The sequence below is a fragment of the Lepidochelys kempii genome, chromosome 18 (assembly GCF_965140285.1).
Source record: "Lepidochelys kempii isolate rLepKem1 chromosome 18, rLepKem1.hap1, whole genome shotgun sequence".
NCBI classification, from domain to species: Eukaryota; Metazoa; Chordata; order Testudines; family Cheloniidae; genus Lepidochelys; species Lepidochelys kempii.
In genome coordinates this window covers 2,666,794-2,692,153 of record NC_136397.1, presented here as the reverse complement: position 1 = coordinate 2,692,153, position 25,360 = coordinate 2,666,794, and the positions used below count along the sequence as shown (strand labels likewise).

The window sequence follows — 25,360 nt, the reverse complement described above, 5'->3', positions numbered from 1 at the left end:
CTGCCAAGCAGCGGGTCTCATAGTGCTTTACAGAGGGCAATACTGTTAGCTCCATGTTACAGATGGGGAAACCGAGGCACAGGCCTGCACTGCTGTGTCTCCTGGGCCCCTGTTATCAGCATGTGAGCCCTGAACCTATGAGCTTTCCCCACAGCCCTGTGCTGAGGCCAGAGCCCCATCTTGCCAGGCACAGCAGGGCCAAGCCCGGGCAGAGGATAGCACGGGCTCTAACGGGCCCTATTCCTCAGGCAGCCCTGAGGTGAGCAGCGCCATCGCCCCTTGGAGAAACCCCAGACCCCCACCTCACACTGATCCCCGCAGCCGGATCCCGGTGGCACAGACCCAGCTGGGCCGACAGCCCAGGGAATGTGACCCATGGGGCTGAGCACTAGAGCCCCTCCCCGCAGGGATTGCAGCTGAAGGGGGCATGAGCTCTGCCAGGAGCCTGGGGGGCTGTGGCTACGTGTCACTGGGAAGGGAATTTGCCCCATGAAGGCAGGATTGCCTAGTGGATAAGGCACTGAGGTGGGACTCAGGAGACTGGGGCTTGGTTTCTCTGGCCCCTTGTGTGACCTTGGGGAAGTCACTTAACAGCTCCATGGCTTTGCTCTCTGCAGCCTGAGGGCTGTGCCCCCTACTCCCAGCAGGAGCCCATTCTAGGGGCTTTGATACGAGCAAGGTCATGGCTCTCTGGTGGCCTCCGTGGGTAGGTCCACGCTGCGCACTAACCCCAGGCTGTGACTCAGGTTTGAGCCCAAGCCCCTCTTCCATCCACACAGCAATCAGGCAGATTCAGGTGTGCAAACCTGCAGGCTCTGGCTCCTAGGATCCCGATGGGCATTCGGTCAGAGCTCGGGTCCAGCTGCGACTCGGCTCCAAGTGTGGACACAACTCGAGCCACAGCCCCAAGGCAGGGCTGTGCAGTGCAGCGTGGACGTGTTCACATGGGGCCAGCCATCGTAAGCCCAGTTTCCCAATGAGTACACAAGCACAAGTTCCAGTCGTGGGTTTCCATGTAGACGCCAAGCAGGCAAATTGGCACCCGGCGCGCAGTAGATGCGCTCGCCGTGCGGTGATGTCCCGGGATCACAGGGCAGCGTTGTGTCTGGAATGGACTGTGTTTACTCCAGACACCCCTTCCCCGCAGGGGGCAGAGCTGGGGGCTGCATTCCACACTCACTGCTCCCCCTGGCTGGGCGTTTGTTCTAGATCAGCTCTGCCCCCCTTCCCTTGAGCCCCAGCAGGTGTAAGGAGAGGATGACTCTGCCCTTACAGGGGGAAAGGGGCCCAATTCACTGTCTGTAACCGGGGGGATTTGTTCCTTCCCTGGGGGCCAGCCATGCTCTGGCAGCGGCCGCCATGTGCTGGGAGCACCAGTCATTTGCTGGGAGAGCTAGCTGTGTGCTGGGAACGCCGTTGTGTGCCAGGAGCACCAGCCATGTGCTGGGAGCACAGCCATTTGTCGGGAGCACCAGCCATTTTGGGAGTGCCCACCGTGTGCCAGGAGCACCCGCCGTGTGCCGGGAGCACCCGCCGTGTGCCGGGAGCGCCCGCCGTGTGCTGGGAGCATAGTCCTACATGGGGACCCAGCCCTGCCCCGGGCTCACAGGCACATTCAGCACAGACTTTGCCACCTGCACACAGGGCACCCAGGGGATTGCTGGGAGGAGGGTGTCTGGTTTGCGAGTTGCGGGGTGCAGATGAGAGCGGGAGGTGAGAAGGAATGGCAAGAAAGCTGGGGGCTTGGCAATGAGAGGAGAAGCTGGAGAGGGCTGTGGGAGAGCCATGGGATGGGAGGAGCCAGGTTCGCACTCTGCAGCTGGCCCTGAGGAGCAGCTGTCCAACTGAGCCAGACAGGGAGGGGGGCAGATAGCGTGCCAACCATCTGTGACCGGTTCCTGGGCCCCTGGAGTGGGGAGTGCTCTGTCCTGATCCCTCCCGTCGGTTGGCCCCATGCTGGGGCAGGCTGCATTGCCTGGGGGTTTGCTCAGCCCTGCCATGGAGTGTCCGTGGCAAACCACGCCTCGGGGTCTGCTGCCTCAGTCCCAGCCCGGCTCGCGGTCAGCACCAGGCCGACAGCTGCTGGGCAGGCGGGAGTGGCGGGGGCAGCTCGGCTTTTCAGCCATCTGGAAGGGATTTCCTGCACGTGGGCGGTTTGGCTGGCCCGCGCTGGGTGCAGGTGGGCTCCTGGCACTGCTCACTTGTCCTCAGTAACCCTGCTCTCTCCTCTCCTTCCTGCCTGTCTCCTCCCTTAAACAGAGAGAAACCTATTTTGCCCGGATGCGCCGTGCGCACAAGGTACTAGGCACGGGCACCGCATGGCGGGGGCGTGAGCATGGAGTGCTCCGTGGGGCTGCCGAGCTAACCCGCAGGTGCGGGCCTGGGGCAGTCAAGCGCTTGGCTCCCAAGGGTCCTGGAGTCCGTTGGCCTGGGTCATGTGGCCCTCCTGGATAATCTGGCAAATGGTGGTCAGAGAAGGGGCGTGGCTTACCCACCTGCCAAGGAAGGGGTGTGGCTTACCCCACCTGCCACAGGAGGGGCTTGCCTGCGGGGTGTGTGGCTTACCCGCTTGCAGGGGGAAGGGGTGTGGCTTTCCTGCCTGCTTGGGAAGGGGTGTGTCTTATCTTAGCCCCTCCCCTCATCTTTGGGACAGAGCTAATTACATGGAATTTGCATGTTACTAAGCACCTGCGGGCATTTGGCCAGCCCCAGTGCTGGATTGTCTGGGGTGTCTTGTCAGGGGGCCTTGCCAGTGGGAGGGGCCGGGGCGTGGCTGGTTCTATTGTGGCCAGGATAGCCAGGCTGGGGTGGGCTGTCCCCATGCTTGTGCCCAGTGCTTCGCAGAGTAGCACCCGGGGTCTCTAACACCCCATGAATACTCTGAGCTTCAGAGCCATCTGCCCTGCACCCACCGTGTCCTCGCTCCCACGGAGATGGCTCGCAGTCAAGGGAGCCCCACGAGCGATCGTAGTGGCATTGTGCCCTGCTCACCACCATGGGGCAGGGGAGTCAACGTGTCCCTTTCCCCTCTGACTGGCTCCCTCCTGGCTTGGGCCGGGCTGAGCCTGGCATGGGGACCCTAGTGTTCGTGGGGGGGACATGCCCAGGGTGACAGGGTCTGGGTGGCATCTCTGAGAGCATGGTAGCTTGTGGTGACTACAGCAGCGGACACCTCGGTGCCAGTGTGGCTCTGAGTGGAGACTCCCCTCCCCTCCCCAGGCCAGTGTGCAGGGGCAGTGCCACGGGGACTCGCCCACGTAGCTGCTCATGGAGCTGGAGCATGCAGCGTGTGGCGACCCTGGCCTGTGGCACTAGGCACAGCCAGGGGCAGGTGGGTGAAAGGTGTGAGGGCTGCTCGTACCCCCTGGGTGGGAGGGCCCGTGGATTCATGGCACCCTTGTGCCTCCCATCAGAACAGCACGTCCCTTACGGAGGAGCAGCTGCGGAATGCTGTGGCCGCGGGTATGATCCTGGGCTCTGGAGGGGGCAGCCGGAGGGTCAGACGAGCTGCTAAGGTAATGGGGGGGCATTGGCTTGGGCATGCTCTACAGTGATTGACAGGTCAGAACCCCTGCTTGGACTCTGTGGGGCTAGAACTCAGAGGAGCAGGGACTACAGGAGGATCTAGGAGGCTTCCCACTATGCTCTTGGGCAGCATTTTTCTGCCTGTGCTCACCAATCTGCCAACCCTGCACCACTCCCTGACCTAGGCCAGCCAGCCAGTGCCCTGCCCCATCCCCCATGCCAGCCAATGTCCAACCTGCCCTGCTCCCCGCCCCATGTCAGCCAGTGCTCAGCCCCACACCATTCCCTGCCCATTGCAAGCAAGTGCCCAGCCCTGCTCGGCTCCCTGCCCTGTGCCAACCAGCACCCAGCCTACCTGGCTCCCTGCTCTGTGTAGCCAGCCCTGCCCCACTCCCTGCCCTGTGCCAGCCAGCACCTGGCCCCACACCACCTCCTCCCTGTGCCTGCCAGTGCCCAGCCCCACCCTGTGCCATGCCCCATGCCAGCCAGTGCCCTGCCCCACCCCCTGTGCCAGTCAATGCCCAGCCTGCCCTGCTCCCTGCCCCTTGCAGGCAAGGGCCCAGCCCTGCCTGGCTCCCTGACCCATGTCAGCCAGCTGGTGCCTGGCTGCCCCCCATGCCAACCAATGCCCAGCCTTCCCTGCTCCCCGCCCCTTGCAAGCAAGCACCTAGCCCTACTTGCCTCCCTGCCCTGTGCCAGCCAGTGCCCAGCCCTGCCCCACCTCCCCTCATGCCAGCCAACACCCAACTCTGCACCGCTCCCCCACCACATGCCAGCCTGTGCCCAGCCCCACCCCACTCCCCTCCCTATGTTAGCCAGTGCCTCATGCCCCTTTCTGCCCCATGCCAGCCAGCACGCGGCCTCACCCAACCTCCCCCATGCTGGCCAACACCTGGCCCTGCGCCACTCCCCGCCCCATGCCAGACAGCACCCAGCTCTGCACCGCTCCCCCTCCCCATGCCAGCCTGCACCCAGCTGGCTATTGCCGTGTGCATGGAGGTCGCTCTGAGGAGATGTCCTGCCAGCGGCTGCTGCAGGGCACCTGAGCGGGGCCCTGCCCCTGAGGCTTCCGCTGCTGGCTGCCTCCAGGAGGCGCTGTTTGGAGAAGGCCCAGCATCCTTGGCTCCATCCCGTCCCTGTGTGGCATGTGGGTTCAGTACCACTCTTCCAGGGGCTGGGGCATAGTGGGTGGGGGTTAGCACTTCCCCATCCTGGTGTGTGGGGGAGGGGGTTGGCACAACCCCTGCCTAGTCTGGTGTGGGGTTGGTTCTGTGCCCATCATGGTTTGTGGGGTTGGCACCGTGCCTGGTATGGGGTTGGTGCTGTGCTTGGCATGGTGTGTGGGGTTGGCACTGTGCCATGATGGTGTGTGGGGTTGGCATCATGCCCAGTGTGGTGTGTGGGGTTGGCACTGTGCCCAGCATGGTGTGTGGGGTTGGCACCGTGCCCAGCATGGTGTGTGGGGTTGGCACAGTGCCCAGTGTGGTTGTGGGGTTGGTGCTGTGCCTGGCGTGATTTGTGGGGTTGGCACCATGCCCAGTGTGGTGTGTGGGTTGGCACCATGCCCAGCATGGTGTATGATGATGGCACTGCCTGGCGTGGCCACTCCCTGCTCTCAGGTCACTCACTGGCTCTCTCTGTCCGTCCCCTCCCTTCATCAGACCGATGAAGCCCAGTGGAGGCTGGATGCTGTGATCTGGGAGCTGCTTTTTGGCTTCGCCGTGGGGCAGACGGCCTCTCCACATAGCACTCCGCCCTGGCTGGATGCCCCTCCCTTGACTCTGGGATTTCGCTCTTCCCAAGCCCTGGCTTCCCCTTCACCCGCCAATGCTTCACACCCTCCCCCCCATCCTGCAGTGTGTGCCTCAGCCACTCTCCCTGACGTGGGGACTCAGAGAGCTCCCCAGATACCCCCCTCCTTTCCACCCTCCCGCCACCCTCCCTCCTCCTTCACTGTCCTTCCCTTGCCCTCCCGTCCACTGCTCAAAGCTCCGGTATGAAACTGCAGAAAAACCTGAGAGTCTCTGGACTAAGTTTAGAAGCATGAGCAATAAGGGTGATGTCGTGGTGGGAGTCTGCTAGAGACCACTGGATCAGGGGGATGAGGTGGACGAGGCTTTCTTCCGGCAACTCACGGAAGTTGATCGCAGGCCCTGGTTCTCATGGGAGACTTCAGTCACCCCGATATCTGCTGGGAGAGCAATACAGCGGTGCACAGACAATCCAGGAAGTTTTTGGAAAGGGTAGGGGACAATTTCCTGGTGCAACTGCTGGAGGAACCAACTAGGGGCAGAGCTCTTCTTGACCTGCTGCTCACAAACCGGGAAGAATTAGTAGGGGAAGCAAAAGTGGATGGGAGGCAGTGACCATGAGATGGTCGAGTTCAGGATCGTGACACAGGGAAGAAAGGAGAGCAGCAGAATACGGACCCTGGACTTCAGAAAAGCAGTCTTTGACAACCTCAGGGAACTGAGGGGCAGGATCCCCTGGGAGAATAACATGAGGGGGAAAGGTTTCAGAGTAGCAGCCGTGTTAGTCTGTATTCGCAAAAAGAAAAGGAGTACTTGTGGCACCTTAGCGACTAACCAATTTATTTGAGCATAAGCTTTCGTGAGCTACAGCTCACTTCATCAAATGCATTCAGTGGAAAATACAGTGAGGCGATTTATATACACACAGAATATGAAAAAATGGGTGTTACCATACACACTGTAAGGAGAGTGATCACTTAAGATGAGCTATTACCAGCGGGGGTGGGGGGGGGACGGAAAAGAAAACCTTTTGTAGTGATAATCAAGGTGGGCCATTTCCAGCAGTTAACAAGAACGTCTGAAGAAGGGGGGGGAATAAACATGGGGAAATAGTTTTACTTTGTGTAATAAGCCATCCACTCCCAGTCTCTATTCAAGCCTGAGTTAATTGTATCCAGTTTGCAAATTAATTCCAATTCAGCAGTCTCTTGTTGGAGTCTGTTTTTAAAGTCTTTTTGTTGTAATATTGCGACTTTTAGATCAGAGATCAAGTGACCAGAGAGATTGAAGTGTTCTCCGACTGGTTTATGAATGTTATAATTCTTGACATCTGCTTTGTGTCCATTTATTCTTTTACATAGAGACTGTCCAGTTTGACCAATGTACATGGCAAAGGGGCATTGCTGGCACATGATGGCGTATATCACATTGGTAGATGTGCAGGTGAACGAGCCTCTGACAGTGTGGCTGATGTGATTAGGCTCTATGATGGTGTCCTCTGAATAGATATGTGGGCACAGTTGGCAACGGGCTTTGTTGCAAGGATAGGTTCCTGGGTTAGTGGTTCTGTGGTGTGGTGTGTGGTTGCTGGTGACTATTTTCTTCAGGTTGCGGGGCTGTCTGTAAGCGAGGACTGGCCTGTCTCACAAGATCTGGGAGAGTGAGGGATCGTCCTTCAGGATAGGTTGTAGATCCTTGATGATGCGTTGGAGAGGTTTTAGTTGGGGGCTGAAGGTGACGGCTAGTGGCGTTCTGTTGTTATCTTTGTTGGTCCTGTTCTGTAGTAGGTGACTTCTGGGTCCTCTTCTGGCTCTATCAATCTGTTTCTTTACTTCAGCAGGTGAGTATTGTAGTTGTAAGAACGCTTGATAGAGATCTTGTAGGTGTTTGTCTCTGTCTGAGGGGTTGGAGCAAATGCGGTTGTATTGTAGAGCTTGGGTGTAGACAATGGATTGTGTGGTATGGTCTGGATGAAAGCTGGAGGCATATAGGTAAGTATAGCGGTCAGTAGGTTTCCGGTATAGGGTGGTGTTTATGTGACCGTTGTTTATTAGCACTGTAGTGTCCAGGAAGTGGATCTCTTGTGGGGACTGGTCCAGGCTGAGGTTGATGGTGAGATGGAAATTGTTGAAGTCATGGTGGAATTCCTCAAGGGCTTCTTTTCCAGGGGTCCAGATGATGAAGATGTCATCAATATAGCGCAAGTAGAGTAGGGGACGAGAGCTGAGGAAGCGTTGTTCTAAGTCAGCCATAAAAATGTTGGCATACTGTGGGGCCATGCGGGTACCCATAGCAGTGCCGCTGATCTGAAGGTATACATTGTCCCCAAATGTGAAATAGTTATGGGTGAGGACAAAGTCACAAAGTTCAGCCACCAGGTTTGCCGTGACGTTATTGGGGATACTGTTCCTGACGGCTTGTAGTCCATCTTTGCGTGGAATGTTGGTGTTGAGGGCTTCTACATCCATAGTGGCCAGGATGGTGTTATCAGGAAGATCACCGATGGAATGTAGTTTCCTCAGGAAGTCAGTGGTGTCTCGAAGGTAGCTGGGAGTGCTGATAGCGTAGGGCTTCAGGAGGGAGTCCACATAGCCAGACAATCCTGCTGTCAGGGTGCCAATGCCTGAGATGATGGGGCGTCCAGGATTTCCAGGTTTGTGGATCTTGAGTAGAAGATAGAATACCCCAGGTCGGGGTTCCAGGGGTGTGTCTGTGCGGATTTGTTCTTGAGCTTTTTCAGGGAGTTTCTTGAGCAAATGCTGTAGTTTCTTTTGGTAACCCTCAGTGGTATCAGAGGTAATGGCTTGTAGAAAGTGGTGTTGGAGAGCTGCCGAGCAGCCTCTTGTTCATATTCCGACCTATTCATGATGACGACGGCACCTCCTTTATCAGCCTTTTTGATTATGATGTCAGAGTTGTTTCTGAGGCTGTGGATGGCATTGTGTTCTGCACGGCTGAGGTTATGGGGCAAGTGATGCTGCTTTTCCACAATTTCAGCCCGTGCACATCGGCGGAAGCACTCTATGTAGAAGTCCAGTCTGTTGTTTCGATCTTCAGGAGGAGGGGAAAGGAGTCCAGGAGAGCTGGCTGTATTTTAAAGAATCCTTATTGAGGTTGTAGGAACAAACCATCCCGATGTGTAGAAAGAATAGTAAATATGGCAGGCGACCAGCTTGGCTTAACAGCGAAATCCTTGCTTATCTTAAACACAAAAAAGAAGCTTACAAGAAGTGGAAGACTGGATAAATGACCAGGGAGGAGTATAACAATATTGCTCAGCCATGCAGGAGTAGAATCAGGAAGGCCAAATCACAGTTGAGAGTTGCAGCTAGCAAGGGATGTTAAGAGTAACCAGAAGGGTTTCTTCAGGTACGTTAGCGACAAAAAGAGAGTCAAGGAAAGTGTGGGCCCCTGACTGAATGAGGGGAGCAACCTAGTGACAGAGGATGTGGAAAAAGCTAATGTACTCAATGCTTTTTTTGCCTCTGTCTTCACGAACAAGGTCAGCTCCCAGACTGCTGCACTGGGCAGCACAGCATGGGGAGGAGGTGACCAGCCCTCTGTGGAGAAAGAAGTAGTTCAGGACTATTTAGAAAAGCTGGATGAGCACAAGTCCATGGGGCCGGACGAGTTGCATCCGAGAGTGCTAAAGGAGTTGGCGGATGTGATTGCAAAGAGCCATGGGCCATTATCTTTGAAAACTCCTGGCGATCGGGGGAGGTCCCAGACGACCAGAAAAAGACTAATGTAGTGCCCATCTTTAAAAAAGGGAAGAAGGAGGATCCTGGGAACTACAGGACAGTCAGCCTCACCTCAGTCCCTGGAAAAATCATGGAGTAGGTCCTCAAGGAATCAATTTTGTTAGGAATCCTCCTTCAAAGAGAGGAAAGTGATCAGGAATAGTCAGCATGGATTCACCAAGGGGAAGTCATGCCTGACTAACCTAATTGCCTTCTATGATGAGATAATTGGCTCTGTGGATGAGGGGACAGCAGTGGACGTGCTGTTCCTTGACTTTAGCAAAGCGTTTGACATGGTCTCCCACAGTATTCTCGCCAGCAAGTGAAAGAAGTATGGGCTGGATGAATGGACTATAAGGTGGATAGAGAGCTGGCTAGATCACCGGGCTCTCATATCAAGCGGAGTGCCCCAAGGGTCAGTCTTGGGGCTGGTTTTGTTCAATATCTTTATTAATGATCTGGAGGATGGTGTGGATTGTACCTTCAGCAAGTTTGCAGATGACACTAAACTGGGAGGAGAGGTAGATACACTGGAGGGTAGGGATAGGATACAGAGGGACCCAGACAAATTAGAGGATTGGGCCAAAAGAAATCTGATGAGGTTCAACAAGGACAAGTGCAGAGTCCTGCACTTAGGACGGGAGAATCCCATGTACCGCTACAGACTAGGGACCGAATGGCTCGGCAGCAGTTCTTCAGAAAAGGAGCTAGGGGTTACGGTGGACCAGAAGCTGGATATGAGTCAACAGTGTGCCCTTGTTGCCAAGAAGGCCAATGGCATTTTGGGCTGTATAAGTAGGAGCATTTCCAGCAGATCGAGGGACGTGATCGTTCGCGTCTATTCGGCATTGGTGAGGCCTCATCTGGAGTAATGTGTCCAGTTTTGGGCCCCACACTACAAGAAGGATGTGGAAAAATTGGAAAGCGTCCAGCGGAGGGCAACAAAAATGATTAGGGGACTAGAACACATGACTTACGAGGAGAGGCTGAGGGAACTGGGATTGTTTAGTCTGCGGAAGAGAAGAATGAGGGGGGATTTGATAGCTGCTTTCAACTACCTGAAGGGTGTTCCAAAGAGGATGGATCTAGACTGTTCTCAGTGGTACCAGATGACAGAACAAGGAGTAATGGTCTCAAGTTGCAGTGTGGGAGGTTTAGGTTGGATATTAGGAAAAACCTTTTCACTAGGAGGGTGGTGAAACACTGGAATGCATTACCTAGGGAGGTGGTGGAATCTCCTTCCTTTGAGGTTGTTAAGGTCAGGCTTGACAAAGCCCTGGCTGGGATGATTTAGTTGGGGTTGGTCCTGGTTTGAGCAGGGGGTTGGACTAGAACCGTCTGAGGTCCCTTCGAAACCTGAGATTCTATGAATCTGTGATTCCCCCAACCCTCTCCCTACCTTCATTGCCTTCGCCGTCCGCCATCCGCCTTTGCTGCCCTCCCCCTGTGCTCACTACCTTCCCCACGCCCTCTTGCTGCCCTCTCCCCACCTTCGCCACCCTGCCAAGAAGCCATGGCAGAGCCGTTGGGCTTGTCCAAACCCTGCCCAGGATAGCCCTGGGCCGGGCGAGGCAGCGCTGGTGCCCAAGGGGATGCCACGTGTATGGAGTGGTCCCGGGTCGGGCCATGAAGCTGTTTAAACAGTGTCTGCAAATGGACTCAGTCGTTGGCTCTGCTCCTCTCTGCTGCCCCTGTCTGAGGCCGCTCCAGCAAACCAGTGGTCTGGACCCTGCCTCACCCATCTGCGGGGTCTGTGGTCTCCTTCCCCCCCCCAGTCAGTCTATGCAATGCTGTCCTGGGTCTATGGCTTTGCCCCCAGACACTGCCTCCGTGGACTGAGCCCTCCCTTGGTCTCTTGTGTTGCTAAAGCCCCAGCGGGAAGCATTGCTCGGACCTCGCTCCCAGGAGTCCAGCAACCTCCTCTCCCAGGGCCACAGGCTTGCTGCTGTGGCTGAGAAGGTACCGGAGGCCAGGGTTTGCCCACCTGCATGGCCTGGGTGGGGCTCTACATGGCTGAGGGATTTGGCTCTCTGGGAGGGAGTAAAATGGCCCCGCTGTCCCCATGGGATGCACAATGCCGGGGGTGGCACTGCATGTCCCGGGGAATTGCATCTGGTTCCTGCAGTAGCGCTCCCTGGGCCCTGTTCGCAGGGTACCGCGGGCCAGATGCTGATCTCATTTGCCCCAGTGAGGCTATGCTGGGGTGAAAGCACTTGGGAACGAGAGCAGATTCTGGCTTCGTTTGCCTGGGTACTACGACATGGCAGCTCCCCTGGTATCCCCTGGCCAGCCCTTTCCAGCTAAGCAGAGACCTTGCATACTAGCATGCCCAGGCCTGGGCTGGAGCACCACGGCTGTGGAGCCTGAGGTCTGGATTCAGAGCTGATGTAGATGGTGAAAGCCCAGCACTTGCACCCCGTTGACCCACCCTGTGCATGCGCCTTCCTGCCCATTGTTGTGCCCTGGGAATCTGTCCCGCTCGGGGACGACGGAGCCTGCCTGGCTCGGGGAGGTGGAGGTGCCATCGGGAATTGTGTGGTTTGCTGTTGAAGTCCTTTAACTCTGCCTGCATTTGTCTGTGCGCGTGTGGGTGGCTGCAACCGTCCCTAACGAGTCTCCGTGCTGCTCCCCACTGGCCGACTGCAGACAGACAGTGGGGGACAGGGTTTCCCGTCTGTGTTCCCCTAGTTATCCTGCTCTAGGAGGGGATGGGCCCGTTCCCCTGGCCCTCCCCCTGGGGGGACTTCAGCCTCTCTCCAGCCCCCCAGCATTTCCTCCAGGGTCACCTTGCCCCCACAGTGACCAACAGGAGCTCTCCCGCGCAGACTGCCAGCATGTCTCCTGCTGTGAGGCTGCCTGTGCCCGCAGCTGAGCATCGCTCCGGCCTGCAGCCCAACCAGGCCGCATTCTTTCCTGATGAACAGGAAATTCCACCCATCTGGGAAAACAGCCCCCTTGCAAGAGGCCACTGCTGGCTCCAGCTCTCCTGCCGTGCCTCAAGGTACCACTTCATGACAGGTGCAGGAAGCAGGGGCATGGTTGTGCTCCAGCCTGGCACAGCTGGAGCCTTGGGTACAATCTTAGCTTGGCTCACAAGTGTGATAACTCCAGTGGGTCTCGTCCTAGGTCCTAGTGGCCCCTTCTCCCCCATTGTTAGTGGGCAGTCGGGAAGCCAGCAGTGGGCACTGCAGGTGGGATGGAAGGGCATCAGCAGGGCTGCAATGCAAGGGTTGTGCCCCTGCCCATGGGCACCACTGCCTCGCAGCCTGGGCATGGATTAGAATGAGTGATGCAGAGCGGGAGTGAGGGCTGTCACCCCCAGGACGCCTGGGAACTGGCACAACGCTCCTGTCTCACCCGTGGCCCTTCCCGCGGGGGCATGGCTTGTGGTGCCATTTCCCTGTGGCACAGGAGTTTCAGTGCCATGCCCGTGCTTTGTGTGGCTCCCCGTCTACTCTCCTGCAGCCAGCCAGGTGGGGACACTCAGCTGTGCCCCCTCTGTGACGCGGTGCCATGTGCCCATCTCTCTCCTCTCCCAGTATTCTCTCATCTACAAGGGTTTCTCTCTGCTTCCTGAAAGTGTTTTCTACTGGCAGCTTCCCGGCGCCTTCCTAGGGGACAAGGTAACTTCTGGGGAGGGGAAGCACTGCTGGCAGCTGCCACTTTGATCTAGGTCCAGAATGGGGGTGCTGGGATCTGGGGTTCGGCTAATCCCTTGTCCTCGAGCGCTGGGTTGTGTGGCTGAGCAGAGTTCCTGTTGCAGCCTGCTCCGATGCCCATGGCAAAATGGCCCTGGGGAGCCCCCTGCCTTGTTACCCGGTGCTGTTCCCTACCCGGGTTCTGTGCCTTCGCTGGGTCTGTTCTGCACAGGCCCTGCCTGCCGGAGCCTGTAGTCCCAGGGAAGGGCCTGGCCTCCTCTGGAGAGCGAGGGGCTTTGGGGGCACTGGGCTTTGCCTTGAGGGCTCCAAGGACGAGCGTCGCACTCTCCAGAGCTGTAGATCTCCAAGAAGTCCCCTTCATTTCATCGACTCGGAGGCCAGGAGGGACCATTGTGATCATCTAGCCCAGGGAGTTCCAAACTCTGCCCTCAGGCCCCCCATGCAGCCACCGTTAGCACTTTGGGAGGAAAAATAGTCACCTGGATGATTTTAGACTTATGAACTCCAACCCTGTATATAAACCATGTGCCTGCTACTGTGATGGTCCCAATCATGTCTCGTCAAGGTGGAAACGGAGCAGCACGGCCAAGCCCCAGTCGCTGCAGGGCCGAGACTCCAGGGGGCCCGGCTGCCTTGGATTGCGGGGTGCAGTGGCTTGGGGCGGGAATGGCTGGGAACCCTCCAGCCTCTGGGAGCTGCCACCTCTCAGGGCCAGCCCTTCTCCTCACCCTCTACTTAGCAGCTCCACTTCTCTCTCTGCCACCTGCCAGAGGCACTGTGCCCCTCTGGCCCTGGGCAGGGCCATTGCTGGGCACCACTCTGCCAGTGGTGGGGGGCTAACAGCCAGCTCCAGGCACACGACTCCTCGTTGCTGTCCACTTCCCAGTCAGACATGGTGGCACTGGGTGCCCTGTGTGTGAGAGAGGACCTGCTGGGGAGGGTGTGACTCGAGCTGTTCGGGGGGCAGCTGAACCTTTAAATTGTGCCTCCCACTATCAACATATACATTTTGGGGGGGCAGTGCCCCCCAAGCTCTGCCCATGATGCGTCAGTGGAGCACCCGGGACTGTGTCCTGGCCCACCTTTGGGTGCATCCCACAGTTTGGGAACCCATGATCTCGCCTGACCCCCTGGATAGCACAGGCCAAAGACCTGCCCCACAGGAATTCCTAGAGCAGGTCTGTTAGAGAAACAGCCAGGCTGGATTTCAGATGGTCAGAGCTGGAGAATCCACTGGGAAATGGTTCTGAGGGTTAATTACCCTCACACATGCACTCCCTGTGCCCGTGATTCAACCCGTCGCTGCTGGACTGATGGGCCCGTTAGTAAATCTTTGTTCCCCACACAGGTCTTTACAGACTGGGGTCAAGGCCCTCTGAGCCATCTCTGTCAGGCTAAGGAGATGGAGCTCCCTGGGTCGATCGCTATCGGGCAGGTTTTTGATCCTTCCCCCTGCCCTGTCCCCGCCCCTAGTGCCCCCCTCATGGACTGACCAAACCAGCCCCAGGCAGACTCACTTGAGGGACCCTTGGCCAGGCCAGGGCGCCACAGAGCCAGAGCTGAGGTGCTCAGCCTACGCTGTTCCTTGCTTTCTCAGGTCGGCTCCTATGGTGGGCGGCTGCGCTACACCCTCTCCTACAACTCGGGGGGGAGGAGTGCCCCGCTGCCTGACGCCGACGTGCAGATCACGGTAAGGGGGCTGCCTGGGATGGAGGGGTGCCTGGAACAGGACAGTGGGGGGCCTGTGGGGCACCAGGGCTCTCTGGAATGGGAAGGGGGCTGCCTGGGATGGGGTTGGGGGTAAGGGAGCTGTCCAGGATGGGATGGGGGCCTGGCTGGGACAGGACAGTGGGGGGCCTGTGGGGCACCAGGGCTCTCCGGGATGGGAAGGGGGTTGTCTGGGTGACAGGGTGTCTGGGGCCAGGGCTGGAATAGCAGGGGGCTGGGATTGAGGGGCATGCAGAGAGCTGGGAGAAGGGAGGCTGGGAGGGAGGGCAGGGAATACATGCCAGAACAGGGAAAGGTCAGGGTAAGGAGTTTGATGGGTTCGGTGTATTGAAGTGAGCAGGGCCTGGTGAAGTGCACTCTCGGGCACATAGGGAACTAGCTGAAGCCAGCTGGGAACCCGTTAGTGACCATCTTGGAGAACTCCCCAAGGACGGGTGAGGTCTCAGAGGACTGGAGATGCGTAGCCTCGTACCCACCTTTGAAAAGGGGAACAGAAAGGACCTGGGCAATTGCAGCCCAGAAAGCCTAACTTCAATACCCGGAGAGATACTGAAACAAACGATTCAAAGTCAATCTGTAAGCACCTCGAGGACAGCAAGGCGATAAGGAGCAGCCAGCATGGACCTGTCAAGAACAAATCATGGCAAAGCGTCTAATTTCCTTCTCTGATGGGCACTGGCCTAGGGGATGGGAGAAGCTGTAGGTGTGGCATGTCTCTGTTTCACAAAGGGATCTGGCACAGTCCCACATGACAGGCTCATAAGCAAACAAGGGAAAGGTGGGCTAGATGAAACTACTCTTAGGGGGGTGCTTTAGAGAGGGGCAGCCACAGAGACGGGCCCTTGAAATCTCCCCCCGCAGGGAGGGCGCTACATGAGGGGGTGTCCAAGCAGGCTGGGCGAGAAGAGGCCAGCACCTGCCAGCGGACTGGGGGGCGTGCTCACAGCACAAGGGCCCTGTAGGTGAGTGGAAGGCAGGTGGCGTCTGGTGGAGGGAGAGGGTCAGAACAGGTCCAGGACGGGCTGGCATGGCGTGTGCAGGGGGGGCCCTGCCAACCTGGATGAGGGTGTGCGGAGCCGAGCCCGGGGTCTGACCAGCCGCTTCCCCTTGCTGTCTGTGCAGGGCAACGACATCACGCTGGTGGCCTACCAGCCTGAGCTGCTGCCACGTGACCGACAGAGCTTCGAGATCGTCCTCCGGGAGGTGAGTGCGCGGCTCACAGGGTACCGCCCCGGCCCCCTCCCCGGCCCCACCTCACCCACGCGGTACCGCCCCGGCCCCCTCCCCGGCCCCGCCTCACCCACGCGGTACCGCCCCGGCCCCCTCCCCGGCCCCGCCTCGCCCACGCGGTACCGCCCCGGCCCCCTCCCCGGCCCCGCCTCGCCCACGCGGTACCGCCCCGGCCCCCTCCCCGGCCCCACCTCACCCACGCGGTACCGCCCCGGCCCCCTCCCCGGCCCCGCCTCACCCACGCGGTACCGCCCCGGCCCCCTCCCCGGCCCCGCCTCGCCCACGCGGTACCGCCCCGGCCCCCTCCCCGGCCCCGCCTCGCCCACGTGGTACCGCCCCGGCCCCCTCCCCGGCCCCGCCTCACCCACGCGGTACCGCCCCGGCCCCCTCCCCGGCCCCGCCTCGCCCACGCGGTACCGCCCCGGCCCCCTCCCCGGCCCCGCCTCACCCACGGTACCGCCCCGGCCCCCTCCCCGGCCCCGCTTCGCCCACGCGGTACCGCCCCAGCCCCCTCCCCGGCCCCGCCTCGCCAGCACGGTACCGCCCCGGCCCCCTCCCCGGCCCCGCCTCGCCGGCACGGTACCGCCCCGGCCCCCTCCCCGGCCCCACCTCGCCCACGCAGTACCGCTCTGGCCCCCTCCCCGGCCCCGCCTCGCCCACGCGGTACCGCCCCGGCCCCCTCCCCGGCCCCGCCTCACCCACGGTACCGCCCCGGCCCCCTCCCCGGCCCCGCCTCACCCACGGTACCGCCCCGGCCCCCTCCCCGGCCCCGCCTCACCCACGGTACCGCCCCGGCCCCCTCCCCGGCCCCACCTCGCCCACGCGGTACCGCCCCGGCCCCCTCCCCGGCCCCGCCTCGCCCACGCGGTACCGCCCCGGCCCCCTCCCCGGCCCCGCCTCACCCACGCGGTACCGCCCCGGCCCCCTCCCCGGCCCTGCCTCGCCCACCATCTTACACCCCCGCCTCCCGACATGGTCCCCCTGCCCCCTCCTCTCCAGTCTGAGCTCCCCGCAAGGGCGTGGGGAAGGTGCAGTGGGGCTCCTGGCCTCCCCTGAACTGAAGCCACTGGAGCCCCCATGTCAAGCCAACTCACCCACCTGTGCCAGGAGGGGGCATGTCCCAAGGGGCTGGGCTGCCCTCTGGCTCCACGGGGTTGAGCTCTCGTCTGAGCTGGGTTTAGTCCCCATTCGTGCCATGGCGGAGTCGCCGCCCCAGAGCCCCCTCCAGCCCCTGCTGCATGAATCCAGGGCAGCCTGGCTGAGCCAAGGTCCAGGGTGCGAGCACATGGGCTTCCCTGCAGGGCAGCCCCGCTGTCCTTGCCTCAGAGCTCGGTGGGCTTCCAGCCAGGCGTGACTCTGCCCCTCTCCCCCACAGCAATACTGGAAGCGTCCCGACGGGCAGCATGCCACCCGGGAGCACTTGATGATGGCGCTGGCCGACCTGGACGAGATCCTCATCCGTGCCACCTATTCCACCGACATGGTGTCGGCCAGCATTGCTGGCGTCAGCATGGAGACCGCTGTGCCCACCTACAGCAGCCTGCCGCGGGCGCTGGAGGTGGAGGAGTGCCGCTGCCCGCCTGGGTACCGGGGCCTCTCCTGCCAGGTGAGGTGGCCCCTTGCTGACCCACATCCCTTGGCTTGGGGCCTGGCAGCTGTGCCCGCTCTGGGGGCGAGGCCCCGGCCGGTTGTACTGCAGGGTGACGCTGTGTCTCTTCCCTGCAGGACTGTGCTGCTGGCTACACTCGCACCGGGGGTGGCCTGTATCTGGGGCACTGCGAGCTGTGTGAGTGCAATGGCCACTCGGACTCCTGTCACCCGGAGACGGGGGCCTGCTCGGTGAGTGACCAGTGTGCTGTACACTGTACCTCCCCACCGGCTGGAGCAGCCTTTCCACCCTGCCTCGCTGAACCAGACACTCCTATGTCTTCTGGAGTCCCCCTCGCCGATGCCCCAGGCCAGGTGGATGCCCCAACGTGGGCTGAGAGAAGGGCTGAGACTCCCTCTGGTCCCCCTGAACCTGCTTGCGCTGGGCCAGAGCCCCTGGCTTCCTGGGCCCACACTCTGTGACTCGGCAAGGGACCCCATCTATACCCTGCCTCCTGCCCCACCCTGGAGGAGAACTCTGCCCCAGGGCAAGCCCCTCGCTGCAGTCGCTCCTCTCCCATCGGCTGGGTGTGTGAGCTCTGTTCCTCTCCCCAGAACTGCTTACACAACGCGGCCGGGGAGTTCTGCGAGCAGTGTGCCCCTGGCTACTACGGTGACGCCACCGCCGGGACCCCCGAGGACTGCCAGCCTTGCGCCTGCCCACTTTCCGAACCTGAGAACCAGTGAGTAGCTGACACCAGCGGGTGGGGTTGGGGGTTAGAGTGTAGCAACCCATGGCACACATGGGGTTAACATGACTGAGCTCATCACCTCCCACGTGGCATCTCCATCTCTGAGTGTTAACCTCGGGGTGGAGGTGGAGTGAGGATTTATGGAGGAGGCCCCAAGTTCTGGCCACCCTATTGCCAGCCAAGGTCTGTCGGCATCTCAGCACCAGCCCCACCGCTGCTGCCAGCCAGAGTTTCCTGGCAGGTCCCCCGAGAACCTGCCTTGGGGGTGATCCTGAGGGCTCTGTGGTTTGCTCAACCTTGTGTGTCTAATAACTCGGGGGGTATACATCGGGGACAGGACCGCTCTTCCTGGGGCGGCAGGGCAGGGGGCAGGAGGCACTGTTCCCGGAGCGGCTGAGTGGGGGCAGAGGGCTCCGTTCCTGGGGCAGCTGAGTGGGGGCAGCAGATGCTGTTTCCGGGGCAGCTGAGTGGGGGTGAGGTGTTGTTCCTGCCGTGGTTCCGGGGTGGCGGAGGCAGGGGGGCGCTGTTCCCGGGATGGCTGAGCCGGGGTGGGGTTCTGTTCCTGGAGTGGTTCCGGGGTGGCGGAGGCAGGGGGGCGCTGTTCCCGGGATGGCTGAGCCGGGGTGGGGTTCTGTTCCTGTCGTGGTTCCGGGGTGGCGGAGGCAGGGGGCGTTGTTCCCAGGATGGCTGAGCCGGGGTGGGGTTCTGTTCCTGCCGTGGTTCCGGGGTGGCGGAGGCAGGGGGGCGCTGTTCCTGGGATGGCTGAGCCGGGGTGGGGTTCTGTTCCTGGAGTGGTTCCGGGGTGGCGGAGGCAGGGGGGCGTTGTTCCCAGGATGGCTGAGCCGGGGTGGGGTTCTGTTCCTGCCGTGGTTCCGGGGTGGCGGAGGCAGGGGGGCGCTGTTCCCGGGATGGCTGAGCCGGGGTGGGGTTCTGTTCCTGTCGTGGTTCCGGGGTGGCGGAGGCAGGGGGGCGCTGTTCCTGGGATGGCTGAGCCGGGGTGGGGTTCTGTTCCTGGAGTGGTTCCGGGGTGGCGGAGGCAGGGGGGCGTTGTTCCCGGGATGGCTGAGCCGGGGTGGGGTTCTGTTCCTGCCGTGGTTCCGGGGTGGCGGAGGCAGGGGGCGCTGTTCCCGGGATGGCTGAGCCGGGGTGGGGTTCTGTTCCTGGAGTGGTTCCGGGGTGGCGGAGGCAGGGGGCGTTGTTCCCAGGATGGCTGAGCCGGGGTGGGGTTCTGTTCCTGCCGTGGTTCCGGGGTGGCGGAGGCAGGGGGGCGCTGTTCCTGGGATGGCTGAGCCGGGGTGGGGTTCTGTTCCTGGAGTGGTTCCGGGGTGGCGGAGGCAGGGGGGCGTTGTTCCCAGGATGGCTGAGCCGGGGTGGGGTTCTGTTCCTGCCGTGGTTCCGGGGTGGCGGAGGCAGGGGGGCGCTGTTCCTGGGATGGCTGAGCCGGGGTGGGGTTCTGTTCCTGGAGTGGTTCCGGGGTGGCGGAGGCAGGGGGGCGTTGTTCCCGGGATGGCTGAGCCGGGGTGGGGTTCTGTTCCTGCCATGGTTCCGGGGTGGCGGAGGCAGGGGGGCGCTGTTCCCGGGATGGCTGAGCCGGGGTGGGGTTCTGTTCCTGGAGCGGTTCCGGGGTGGTGGAGGCAGGGGGGCGCTGTTCCCGGGATAGCTGAGCCGGGGTGGGGTTCTGTTCCTGCCATGGTTCCAGGGTGGCGGAGGCAGGGGGCGCTGTTCCCGGGATGGCTGAGCCGGGGTGGGGTTCTGTTCCTGGAGTGGTTCCGGGGTGGCGGAGGCAGGGGGGCGCTGTTCCCGGGATGGCTGAGCCGGGGTGGGGTTCTGTTCCTGGAGTGGTTCCGGGGTGGCGGAGGCAGGGGGGCGCTGTTCCCGGGATGGCTGAGCCGGGGTGGGGTTCTGTTCCTGGAGTGGTTCCGGGGTGGCGGAGGCAGGGGGCGCTGTTCCTGGGATGGCTGAGCCGGGGTGGGGTTCTGTTCCTGGAGTGGTTCCGGGGTGGCGGAGGCAGGGGGGCGCTGTTCCCGGGATGGCTGAGCCGGGGTGGGGTTCTGTTCCTGGAGTGGTTCCGGGGTGGCGGAGGCAGGGGGGCGCTGTTCCCGGGATGGCTGAGCTGGGGTGGGGTTCTGTTCCTGTCGTGGTTCCGGGGTGGCGGAGGCAGGGGGGCGCTGTTCCCGGGATGGCTGAGCCGGGGTGGGGTTCTGTTCCTGCCGTGGTTCCGGGGTGGCGGAGGCAGGGGGGCGCTGTTCCCGGGATGGCTGAGCCGGGGTGGGGTTCTGTTCCTGCCATGGTTCCGGGGTGGCGGAGGCAGGGGGCGCTGTTCCCGGGATGGCTGAGCCGGGGTGGGGTTCTGTTCCTGGGGTGGCGGAGGCAGGGGGGCGCTGTTCCTGGGATGGCTGAGCCGGGGTGGGGTTCTGTTCCTGGAGTGGTTCCGGGGTGGCGGAGGCAGGGGGGCGCTGTTCCCGGGATGGCTGAGCCGGGGTGGGGTTCTGTTCCTGGAGTGGTTCCGGGGTGGCGGAGGCAGGGGGGCGCTGTTCCCGGGATGGCTGAGCCGGGGTGGGGTTCTGTTCCTGGAGTGGTTCCGGGGTGGCGGAGGCAGGGGGGCGCTGTTCCCGGGATGGCTGAGCCGGGGTGGGGTTCTGTTCCTGGAGTGGTTCCGGGGTGGCGGAGGCAGGGGGGCGCTGTTCCCGGGATGGCTGAGCCGGGGTGGGGTTCTGTTCCTGGAGTGGTTCCGGGGTGGCGGAGGCAGGGGGGCGCTGTTCCCGGGATGGCTGAGCCGGGGTGGGGTTCTGTTCCTGGAGTGGTTCCGGGGTGGCGGAGGCAGGGGGCGCTGTTCCCGGGATGGCTGAGCCGGGGTGGGGTTCTGTTCCTGGAGTGGTTCCGGGGTGGCGGAGGCAGGGGGGCGCTGTTCCCGGGATGGCTGAGCTGGGTTGGGGTTCTGTTCCTGCCGTGGTTCCGGGGTGGCGGAGGCAGGGGGGCGCTGTTCCCGGGATGGCTGAGCCGGGGTGGGGTTCTGTTCCTGGAGTGGTTCCGGGGTGGCGGAAGCAGGGGGGCGCTGTTCCCGGGATGGCTGAGCCGGGGTGGGGTTCTGTTCCTGGAGTGGTTCCGGGGTGGCGGAGGCAGGGGGCGCTGTTCCCGGGATGGCTGAGCCGGGGTGGGGTTCTGTTCCTGGAGTGGTTCCGGGGTGGCGGAGGCAGCGGGGCGCTGTTCCCGGGATGGCTGAGCCGGGGTGGGGTTCTGTTCCTGGAGTGGTTCCGGGGTGGCGGAGGCAGGGGGGCGCTGTTCCCAGGATGGCTGAGCCGGGGTGGGGTTCTGTTCCTGCCATGGTTCCGGGGTGGCGGAGGCAGGGGGCGCTGTTCCCGGGATGGCTGAGCCGGGGTGGGGTTCTGTTCCTGGGGTGGCGGAGGCAGGGGGGCGCTGTTCCTGGGATGGCTGAGCCGGGGTGGGGTTCTGTTCCTGGAGTGGTTCCGGGGTGGCGGAGGCAGGGGGGCGCTGTTCCCGGGATGGCTGAGCCGGGGTGGGGTTCTGTTCCTGGAGTGGTTCCGGGGTGGCGGAAGCAGGGGGGCGCTGTTCCCGGGATGGCTGAGCCGGGGTGGGGTTCTGTTCCTGGAGTGGTTCCGGGGTGGCGGAGGCAGGGGGCGCTGTTCCCGGGATGGCTGAGCTGGGGTGGGGTTCTGTTCCTGGAGTGGTTCCGGGGTGGCGGAGGCAGGGGGGCGCTGTTCCCGGGATGGCTGAGCCGGGGTGGGGTTCTATTCCTGGAGTGGTTCCGGGGTGGCGGAGGCAGGGGGCGCTGTTCCCGGGATGGCTGAGCCGGGGTGGGGTTCTGTTCCTGCCATGGTTCCGGGGTGGCGGAGGCAGGGGGCGCTGTTCCCGGGATGGCTGAGCCGGGGTGGGGTTCTGTTCCTGGAGTGGTTCCAGGGTGGCGGAGGCAGGGGGGCGCTGTTCCCAGGATGGCTGAGCCGGGGTGGGGTTCTGTTCCTGCCATGGTTCCGGGGTGGCGGAGGCAGGGGGGCGCTGTTCCCGGGATGGCTGAGCCGGGGTGGGGTTCTGTTCCTGCCATGGTTCCGGGGTGGCGGAGGCAGGGGGCGCTGTTCCCGGGATGGCTGAGCCGGGGTGGGGTTCTGTTCCTGGAGTGGTTCCGGGGTGGCGGAGGCAGGGGGGCGCTGTTCCCGGGATGGCTGAGCCGGGGTGAGGTGTTGTTCCTGCCGTGGTTCCGGGGTGGCGGAGGCAGGGGGGCGCTGTTCACTGGGTGGGTGGGGGCGCTGTTCCTGACCGGTTTGCTCAGTTCGCTCTCTCCCTGCAGGTTCTCGCGGACATGTGAGAGCCTGGGGGCGGGCGGCTATCGCTGCTCTGCCTGCGATCCCGGCTACACCGGCCAGTACTGCGAGCAGTAAGTCTTTCCCCTAGGGCTGCCACCCGGCCAGCTTTCCCCCAGACAGTCTGGGTTTTGGCTTGTGTGTCCTGGTGTCATTTGACAAGCCCCCCTACATTGTCCATGTTTTAAAGTCTGGGATGAGTGGGGAAGAGGCAGAGCAGGGGCGGGGCCTTGGGGGAAGAGGTGGAGCAGAAGGGTACTTGGGGGAGGACATGGAGAAGGGGTGGGGCTTTGGGGAGGAAGCAGAGTAGGCGGGCAGGACCTCAAAGGAAGAGGCAGGACAGGGCCTCCGGGTCTTCTTTCCAGCCCTTAGAAAGGTGACAACTCTATTGTCCCCTGGACTTGCAGCTTCCATGGGTCGGGGCTTGCCCCATGGAGTCTGGCCTCATTGCACCTGGACCCCGGGGGCTGTGTACACTGGGGCAATAACTGCTTCCCCACGCTCCTCAGGCCCAGCCTGCAGCTCCAAGGCACAGCGGACAGAAGGCTTTGTTAGGGAGTTCCCAAAGGTGTCCGTTTTTCGACCGGAACGCCCAGTCGAGAAGGGACCCTGGCGGCTCCAGTCAGCACCGCCAACCGGACCGATAAAAGTCTGGTCGGCGGTGCGGCTCTAAGGCTGGCTAGCCCTATCTGTCGTGGGGCACTGCACTGCTTCCAGAAGCGACCAGCAGGTCCAGCTCCTAGGCGGGGTGGGCCACAGTGCTCCGCGCTGCCCCCGCCCCGAGCACTGGCTCCACAGTGGGGCTGGGGGGTTGTCAGTGCCTGCAGCTGAGAGCAGCACATGCCGCAGAGCCTCCTGCCCGCGCCCCCACGTAGGAGCCAGACCCGCTGGCCACTTCTGGGGCGCAACACGGAGCCAGGAGGGGCGGGCAGCCTGCCTTAGCCCTGCTGCGCCGCTGACCGGGAGCCACCCAAGGTAAGCCCACGCCCCAACCCCGAGCCCCAACCCCCTCCCGTACCCCAACTTGCTGCCCCAGCCCCAGTGAAAGTGAGTGAGGGTGGGGGAGAGCGAGACACTGAGGGAGGGGGAATGTAGTGAGCAGGGGGTGGGCCTCAGGAAGGGGCGAGGCTAGGGTGTTCGGTTTTGTGCCAATAGAAAGTTGGCAGCCCTAGGCTTTGTGTGCAACTCCCCCTCCCCCCCATAATTGTTTTCCCCTGGGAGCCAGTGCCCCCTTCACCTGTCTCTCCTGCTCCCCACAGATGTGCACCAGGCTATGTGGGGAACCCCAGCGTGCGGGGGCAGAAGTGTGTGCCTGTGGGTAAGTGCTGGTCCAGGCGCTGGCGGCAGGGCTGGGTCCCAGTGGGTCCCCACTGCCCTGGCTTTTGGGCCAGCAGAAGGACAAAGGCTAGCAGCCTGCAAGCTGAGATGTTGAAGGTCCCTTGACACTGTCCAGGGTCAGTAGCCAGCAATTTTCTATGTTCACTGGAGTTACCAACAGCTCAGTTTAAACACAGTGCTGCACTGGGTTAGATTAAAAATCAAGCCAGTTTATTTAACTACAGCCTGGCGGATTTCAGGTGAGTACTAGTGTAAGGCATCAAAGTTAGAAATGGGTCCAAGAAACACAAATATAAACCCCTTTCTAGCAGCTACCACTGAACAAGCTAGGCTTGGCTGGAGGTCAAACCTGCACCACTCTCCCGTCAGTATGGCTGATGCAGACCTCAGGTCCAGCTCTCCCCTGCAGTCACAGTGCCCTGCAGGTGAGAGAGAGGTGGCTGGGGTGGTTTTGCTGCTCACTGTCACAGTCCAGCCCCTTTTGAAATGCTCTCTGCTGAGGGTCACCACGGAGAAAGTTTACTCCAGCGGTGAGGTCGGGATGGGGAGTCCCATACGGAAAGAGGCTCCAAGCTGCTGTTTGCAGATTGATTTGTTCCTACCCCCATTGCTGCCAAGGAGCAGCCCCGGGACAGGCCAGAGGTGCCAGCCTGTCCTGTGTCTGAGAAGCAGGGTTACCCCACCCGGTTGTTGGGTGAACTCTTCCTGTGCGCTTCGTGCATACGCTCCCCAAGGACATTAGCCTGGAGGGGGACTTTAATGATTCCTCCCAAGGCGCATCGCAGTGATGTGGGGAGTGTGAATACAGGGTGCTTGGAGCACCCCCTCCTGGAGGGCTGTGACTCCGGGCTCAGGTGGCTGCAAGGGGAGCAGGTGACTGCTTGATGCTGGTACAGCTCCCAGACCACGGGCCAGACTTCCTAGCATCCAGCCCCTCATCCCTGCCTCTGCCCCGCCAGCAACGGTCAGCAGAGAGATGGGATCTGGCCAGGAGCTGGTAGAGGGATGAGCCCCTCAGGGCACAGGTGGATACGGCCCCTCACCCCAGAGCCCTGGAGGGCCCCCGTTGGTGGGTGCAGAGCAGGGAACGGGTGGATACGGCCCCTTGCACCAGAGCCCCGGGGGGTCCCCCTTGGTGGGTGTACAGCAGGGCATGGGTGGATACGGCCCCTTGCCCCATAGTCCTGGGGGGGTCCTGTTGGTGGGTGCAGAGCTGGGCTTGGATGGATATGGCCCCTCGCCCCACAGCCCTGGGTGGGCCCTTTGCTCTCACATCAAGGCAGTTCCCATGTGGGGGGGCAGCTGGCCACAGCACCATTGCTGACCCACCCCTGTGGGTCTGATGCATCGCCCCAGCATCCCCAGAATGACCGGCTCCCGCTCTCCTCTCCCCACAGACCGAGCCCCTTTCGTGGTACGAGTCCACCCGTCAAAGACCACGGTGTCGCAGGGTGGTGAGGTGACTCTGCGCTGCCAGGCCAGTGGCAGCCCGCCCTACTACTACTCCTGGTCGCGGGAGGATGGACGCCCTGTGCCCAGCACTGCTCAGAGCCGACGGCAAGGTAACGGTGTGGCCAGGTGTGGAGAGAACAATGAACGTTAGGAACCAGGCACATCCCCTCCGCTGAGGCTGTGTCTGCACTGTGGGAGCTATGGTGGCACAGCGTAGCTCCGTCATGTAGCTGGAAGGGTCTGACCATTGCTTTGGGAGCTCCCTGAGCGACGGCTGATGGA

General features: G+C 61.8%; 1 protein-coding gene across 7 annotated transcripts in view; it reads left to right on the top strand.

Moving 5' to 3' along the window:
* Nucleotides 1-25,360, top strand: part of HSPG2 (heparan sulfate proteoglycan 2) — a 196,508-nt gene that overhangs the window by 85,490 nt on the left and 85,658 nt on the right. For all 7 annotated transcript variants that reach the window (XM_078849390.1, XM_078849394.1, XM_078849389.1 and 4 more), the window contains 8 exons: nt 14,273-14,365; nt 15,526-15,606; nt 17,009-17,239; nt 17,359-17,472; nt 17,836-17,963; nt 22,276-22,362; nt 23,548-23,606; nt 25,024-25,188. In XM_078849390.1, the coding sequence (XP_078705516.1) occupies nt 14,273-14,365; nt 15,526-15,606; nt 17,009-17,239; nt 17,359-17,472; nt 17,836-17,963; nt 22,276-22,362; nt 23,548-23,606; nt 25,024-25,188 (958 nt within the window). The remainder of the gene's footprint in view (nt 1-14,272; nt 14,366-15,525; nt 15,607-17,008; nt 17,240-17,358; nt 17,473-17,835; nt 17,964-22,275; nt 22,363-23,547; nt 23,607-25,023; nt 25,189-25,360) is intronic.